General features: G+C 48.6%; 1 protein-coding gene across 1 annotated transcript; it reads right to left on the minus strand.

Annotated features, from left to right (window-relative positions):
* Nucleotides 1-5,834: 5,834 nt before the first annotated feature.
* Nucleotides 5,835-6,422, minus strand: LOC145033848 (uncharacterized). The gene has a single exon (XM_078982353.1). It carries the CDS (start codon nucleotides 6,420-6,422, stop codon nucleotides 5,835-5,837), a length of 588 nt encoding a protein of 195 aa, XP_078838479.1.
* Nucleotides 6,423-7,189: the final 767 nt, after the last annotated feature.

The raw sequence follows: 7,189 nt of genomic DNA on the forward strand, positions 1-7,189 counted from the left end.
AGGTCCAGGGGTCAGCAGAGCCACGGTCGGTGTGGCAAGTGTGGGAGGTTGCACGAGGGGGCGTGCAAGGCAGGGAGTTCCGGCTGCTACAAGTGCGGTCGGACCGGGCATATGAGTAGGGATTGTACGGCCCCTGCCACTACGGTTACAGCATCGGATCTGATTTGCTTTCAGTGCAATCAGAGGGGACACAAAAGGTCCCAGTGTCCCAGTTTAGCTGCAGCAGGGAAGGTGCTTGCACCCGCCCCTGCCACCTTGAGGATCACGGATGGCCGGCAGGGCCGAGCTGATGCGCCAGTGGCGAAGAGCAGGGCATTTCAGATGACAGCAGAGGAGGCGCGAGCGACTCCTGATGTGGTGACGAGTATGTATATTTCTTTCATCTTTTAATTATTAGTATATCGTTTGAATATTATTTGATGGTACGTTTTATTTAGGGTCGTTCTCGGTGAACGGCATCCCTGCTTTGGTATTGTTCGATTCGGGGGCCACCCGATCATTTGTATCGCTTGCGCTTAGCAAGAGATTTAGCAGAGCTCCAGGGGAGCTGGATTGTCCATTAGAGGTTGAGATAGCAGATGATAGGACCGTGAGGGTCGACAGAGTACATAGAGGGTGTTCCCTTCAGATATTTGAGGAGCAGTTTTCAGTGGATCTGGTTCCTATTCCCCTGCGCGGGAATAAAGTTATTGTGGGCATGGATTGGCTAAGCCCCAATGGGGCGGTGATTGATTGTGAGCTTCAGCTAGTGAGGGTTCGCACTCCCAGTGGGGGAGAGATAGTGATTCAGGGTGAGAGGCCCCAGCGAGGACCGACCTTTTGTTCTGCCGCAAGGGCGAGGCGCTACGTTCAGCAGGGTTGCGCCGGTTTTGTAGCCTACGCCTTGGATGCCCGGGATAAGGGCAAGACGACGATTGATGATGTTCCTATTGTTCGAGATTACCCGGATGTGTTTCCCGAGGATTTGTCGGGGATACCTCCTGAGAGGCAGGTTGAGTTCAGGATCGACCTAGTTCCTGGTGCGGCTCCGATAGCCAAAGCACCATATCGACTTGCTCCCCCTGAGATGCAGGAGTTGTCTACACAGCTTCAGGAGCTGTTAGACAAGGGTTTCATTCGGCCGAGCAGTTCGCCTTGGGGAGCACCGATCTTATTTGTGAGGAAGAAGGATGGGTCGCATCGGATGTGTATTGATTATCAGGAGTTGAACAAGGTAACGGTGAAGAACCGTTACCCACTTCCGAGGATAGATGACTTGTTTGATCAGCTCCAGGGAGCGTCTTGGTTCTCCAAGATCGACCTACGCTCCGGTTACCACCAGATGAGGGTCAGGGATGAGGATGTACAGAAGACTGCTTTCAGGACCCGGTATGGTCATTATGAGTTCGTGGTGATGCCATTTGGGCTCACCAATGCCCCAGCCGCGTTCATGGATCTCATGAACCGCGTGTGCAGACCGATGCTGGATCGGTCGGTGATCGTGTTCATAGATGACATCTTGGTATATTCCAAGACACAGGGGCAGCACGAGGAGCACCTACAGGAGGTGTTGGAGACTTTGAGGAGGGAGAGACTTTTCGCTAAGTTCTCCAAGTCCGAGTTCTAGTTGCGCGAGGTGCAGTTTCTTGGGCATCTCGTTAACCAGAAGGGTATTTTGGTTGATCCGGCCAAGATTGAGGCCGTGATGCAGTGGGAGGTCCCGAGGTCTCCATCTGAGATTCGGAGCTTCCTAGGATTGGCAGGGTATTATCGGAGATTTATCCAGGACTTCTCCAAGATAGCGGTGCCGCTCACCCGACTAACCAAGAAGTCGGTGGTTTTTCGTTGGGGGCCTGAGCAGCAGGCGGCGTTCGAGACTCTCAGGCAGAGATTGTGCGAGGCTCCGATCCTTACCTTGCCAGAGGGTGTAGAGGATTTCGTGGTCTATTGTGATGCTTCGATCACAGGTATGGGAGCAGTGTTGATGCAGCGAGGCCACGTGGTAGCTTATGCCTCGAGACAGTTGAAGCCTCAGGAGGCTAATTATCCTACCCACGACTTGGAGCTGGGGGCAGTTGTATTTGCCCTCAAGATTTGGAGACATTACCTTTATGGGGTCCGCTGTACTATCTACACGGACCACAAGAGTTTGCGATATCTTATGGATCAGCCGAGTCTGAACATGAGACAGAGGAGATGGTTGGACGTGCTGAAGGACTACGACTGTGAGATCCTTTATCATCTAGGGAAGGCCAACGTGGTGGCCGACGCCCTGAGCTGTAAGGTGTCGGCGGCCCCTATCAGAGATCTGTGTATGAGGATGACGGTGAACACTCCTTTGTTGGAGCGGATCAAGGAGGCTCAGATGGAGGGTCTCAAGGAGGAGAGGCAGAAGTGCGAGAGGATAGTGGGCCGAGTAGCTTCGTTTAATTACGACAGTCGGGGTTTGTTGATGCTTCATGGTAGGGTGTGGGTACCGTACTGGGGTGGGGTACGACAAGTATTGATGGATGAGGCTCATAAGTCTCGATTTTCTATCCACCCAGGAGCGACGAAGATGTATCGAGATCTTCGATCTGATTATTGGTGGCCCTGCATGAAGCAAGACGTCGCTTGGTATGTGGAGAGGTGTTTGACCTGCCGGAAGGTCAAGGCGGAGCACCAGAGACCTCACGGCAAGATGCAGCCGTTAGACATTCCCGTGTGGAAATCGGAGGATATCACCATGGATTTTGTCACCAAACTCCCCAGGACCGCACGTGGAGTGGACTCGATATGGGTAGTAGTGGATCGGTTGACGAAGAGTGCCCATTTTATTCCGATTCAGGAGAGTATATCGGCGGAAAGGTTAGCCGATATCTATGTTCGAGAGATTGTGGCACGTCATGGAGTGCCGGTATCGGTGGTGTCGGACCGAGATGTTCGTTTCACGTCCAGATTCTGGAAGCGATTCCACGACGAGATGGGTACTCGTCTCCATTTCAGTACCGCTTTTCATCCTCAGACTGACGGGCAGAGCGAGAGGACGATTCAGACTCTCGAGGACATGCTTAGGGCATGTGTTTTAGATTTTGGGGGCAGTTGGGATACGTATCTTCCGTTAGCGGAATTCTCGTATAACAACAGTTATCATGCGAGCATTGATCGACCTCCTTTTGAGATGTTATATGGCAGGAAGTGCAGGACCCCGATTTGTTGGGGCGAGGTCGGTCAGCGATTCATAGGGAGCACTGAAGTGGTGCTCAAGACGACGGAATTGATCCAGCAGGTCCATAGTAGGCTGCAGACTGCGCAGAGTCGGCAGAAGAGCTACGCCGACAGGAGGCGTTCGAACTTGGAGTTCCAGGTGGGAGATATGGTTCTTCTGAAAGTCTCACCTTGGAAAGGTGTCATCAGGTTCCGGAAGAGGGGCAAATTAGGCCCCAGATTTATTGGTCCTTTCAGGGTTTTGGCCCGGGTGGGTCGGGTTGCTTATCGGTTAGATCTTCCTGAGGAGCTTAGTTTGATACACAACACCTTCCACGTGTCGCAGTTGAGGAAGTGTTTGGTGGACAAGACAGCAGTCGTTCCCTTAGAGGACATCCAGGTTGATAACGGCCTGAATTATATCGAGAAGCCGGTCGCAATTCTGGAACGGAAGACCAAGACCTTGAGGAACAAGGTAATTCAGCTAGTAAAGGTGCAGTGGCAGCACCGGAAGGGGTCTGAATGGACGTGGGAGGCTGAAGAAGAAATGAGAGCGCACTACCCAGAGTTATTCGCAGATCCAGCCGTAGCAGACTTCGAGGACGAAGTCTGAGACAAGTGGGGGAGAATTGTAACGACCCGTTCCCGGTATGTTGATTTATTGGTAATTAGAGTGAGTTTTACAAGAGGGACTCGGCGAGTTCATGGCCTGACTCGCCGAGTAGGGTCGTGTCTGCGGGCACGCGGGAGCCGGCGACTCGACGAGTCCATAATATGGACTCGGCGAGTCCATCCGTCTGGGTGAAACCCTAAATCCCCGGGTTGCCCACTATTTATACCACCTTATAGCCCCTATCCTCGCCTCCCTCACCCTGAGAACGCAGTGTTAACACCCCCAAACCTCCATTGAAGAGCTTATATGTGTTTTGGTGCCTCTTTGTGAAGGTGTGAAGAAGGAGAAGAAGAAGAAAGAAGCAAGGAGAAGGGTTGTAGTGCAAAGATCCAAGGCCAAATCAGAGTTTATTGAGGTATTTTCGGAGTTCCATCTTATTATATGCTTTAAACTTCCATTAGAGCTCTCCTAAGAGCTAATTGGTGCTTGTTTCAAGCCTTTCTCTTGCATGAACATCTTATTAAGTCGAAATATCTATGGATCTGAATGTTGGGGTGTTGTAGAGCCCAGATCTACTGTCTTTTTGGGGTTATATTGCATGTTAGCCATAGATCTACTCATTTTATGCATCTTTTAGCCTTATTTCCCTTATTCATGAGGTTGTGCACGTAAAGTTGGAAACTTTACGTGGTAAAACAGCTTATTGGACTCAGATCTATCAATTGTATGCATTGGATTCAAACAAAATCAAGTAAAAATCTGTTGCATGGCGGTGACTCAGCGAGTCGGAAGAACGACTCGACGAGTTGGGTCGCGAGTCCCGAGTTCTTCAGTTTTATCAGTGTCGAGTGGACGAGGTGAGTTAGGGGGTGGACTCAGCGAGTTGAGAGTAGACTCAGTGATGGAGGGACTCGGCGAGTTTGTTCATACAACTCGGCGAGTCCAAGGCAATCTTCTTGGGGATCAAGAACAACTCGTCGAGTCTGTTCATACGACTCGGCGAGTCGGATGAAGATTGTCTGAGTTCTTGGATCCAGAGGGTACTCGTCGAGTCGATGCCACACTCGACGAGTAGCAGCGTGTAGAGCTGAGAGATGAGACTAGGACTCGGCGAGTTGGGTAGCCCGACTCGGCGAGTCAGCCCAGAGTGAGTTGACTTTAACCAAGGGTAAAAGAGTCATTTTACCCCCAAGTGTAGTGTTAGTATTTGATTGAGTGTGTTTATGGATTTGTAGCCGAGGAGATTCAGGAGCAGCAGCCGTTAGCTTTCCGAGCCACACACTCATCAGCTAGCTTACGAGGTGAGTTTCCCTCCAGTAGGGACGGGTCTAAGGCCACAATGCCGGCCCGTCCAGTTAGCAGTAGTTTCCGGACTTCGGTCCGATGTAGTAGTTAGCATGTTCGATGCCTTCGTGGTTCAGACAGGATTTATGCGCTATGTGTTATGTGTTTTATGTTATGTGTTCCGGGCTACGGCCCGATGCAGTATGCAGTATATTTGTTCATGCTAGATGATATGCTATGCTATGCTCAGTCAGTTCCGGACTTCGGTCCGATGCAGGGGACACGGTCCCAGTCAGTTCCGGACTTCGGTCCGATGCAGTCAGTTCCAGACTTTGGTCCGATGCAGTTAGTTCCGGACTTTGGTCCGATGCAGGGGACAAGGTCCCAGTCAGTTCCGGACTTCGGTCCGATGCAGTTTCCGGGCTTCGGCCCGATGCAGCGGGCAAGGCCCAATATGTGTTTATATGTTATTGTATGGTATGTGGTATTTTGGGGGAGCTCACTAAGCTTCGTGCTTACAGTTTCAGTTTTGGTTTCAGGTACTTCCGCAAGCAAAGGGAAGAGCTCGGGGTGACAGCATCGCACACACACTACAGCACAGCTTTTGTCCTGGGGATAACTTTTTGATATTTTGGAATTGATGTAGTATGATACAATCTTCCGCACCGTATTTTATTATGTTTTAGGGATACACCGCGTATGATTTACGTTATGACACTTATATTATGGTTTGATTATATTGAAAAACGAAAATTTTTGGGTCGTTTCAGATTCATTTAATGTAGTCTGGGCGTTCCAAGCTATCAACCTCCATGTCTTTCTCTTGAAAACCTTCACAGAAGACCTTTAACCTGTAGCCATTAACTTTTAATACTTTTCTAGTTATATTACTCTTAATCTCAAATGCATCATGATCAAATATATTAGTAACAATGAACGGTCCCACCCAACGGGACCGTAACTTACAGGAAAACCATTTAAGTCGAGAGTCATAGAGTAATACCTTTTGACCAATCTCAAAGGTCTTACGGGAGAGGTACTTATCATGGAATGCTTTGGTCTTGTCTTTGTAGATGCGTGAACTCTCAAATGCTTCATTTATTATCTCCTCCAACTCTTGGATCGCTAACTTTCGATGAACACCCGCTTCATCAATCTTCATGTTTAGCTTTTTAACAGCCCAGAAAGCATTGTGTTCTAGTACAACTGGGAGGTGACAAGCTTTGCCAAACACAAGTCTATAAGGTGACATCCCAATTGGAGTTTTATATGCAGTTCGGTATGCCCAAAGAGCATCTTCTAATCTCAAACTCCAATCTTTGCGGTTTGTGTTCATTGTTTTCTCAACTATGAACTTCATTTCTCTGTTTGACACTTCGGCTTGTCTATTTTTTTGCAAGTGATAAGCTGTAGACACCCGATGTTGGACTCCATACATCATCAGAACTTATCCAAGAGTTTTGTTGCAGAAGTGTGTGCCTCTGTCACCGATTAAGGCTTTTGGAGTTCCAAACCTACGTAAGATGTTAGCCTTGACAAAATCTACAACCACTTTAGCATCATCAATTCTTGTTGACTTTGCCTTTAACCATTTGGAAACATAGTCAACAGCCAGAAGGATGTATAAATTCCCAAAGGATGAAGGAAAAGGACCCATAAAATCAATACCCCATATGTCAAATATTTCACAAACCAAGATGGGGGTCAAGGGCATTTGGTTTCAGGAACTCAAAGAAACTATCATTTTACATCTCTCACAACTTTTACAGAAAGTGTAAGAGTCATGAAAGATTCGAGGCTAATAAGATCCACAATCTAAAATTTTCCTGACAGTTCTTTGGGGACCAAAATGGCCTCCGCAAGCATAACTATGAAAAAAGTTGAGGATAGATTGTACCTCATGTTCTTCAACACATCTTATTACCTGATCTGCACAATGTTTCCAAAGGTACGGCTCATCCCAAATGTACATTCTTGCATCTTTCTTGATCTCATCTCTCTGTGATCTCGTGAGATTGGGTGGGAACATTCCTATAACCATGAAGTTGCATATATCCGCTCACCAAGGTGGTGTTTGGATAGCAAAAAAGTGCTCGTCTAGAAATGTGTCATGGATGGAAGTCACAT

The sequence above is a fragment of the Lactuca saligna genome, chromosome 3 (genome assembly GCF_052625555.1).
Source record: "Lactuca saligna cultivar CGN05327 chromosome 3, ASM5262555v1, whole genome shotgun sequence".
NCBI lineage: Eukaryota > Viridiplantae > Streptophyta > Magnoliopsida > Asterales > Asteraceae > Lactuca > Lactuca saligna.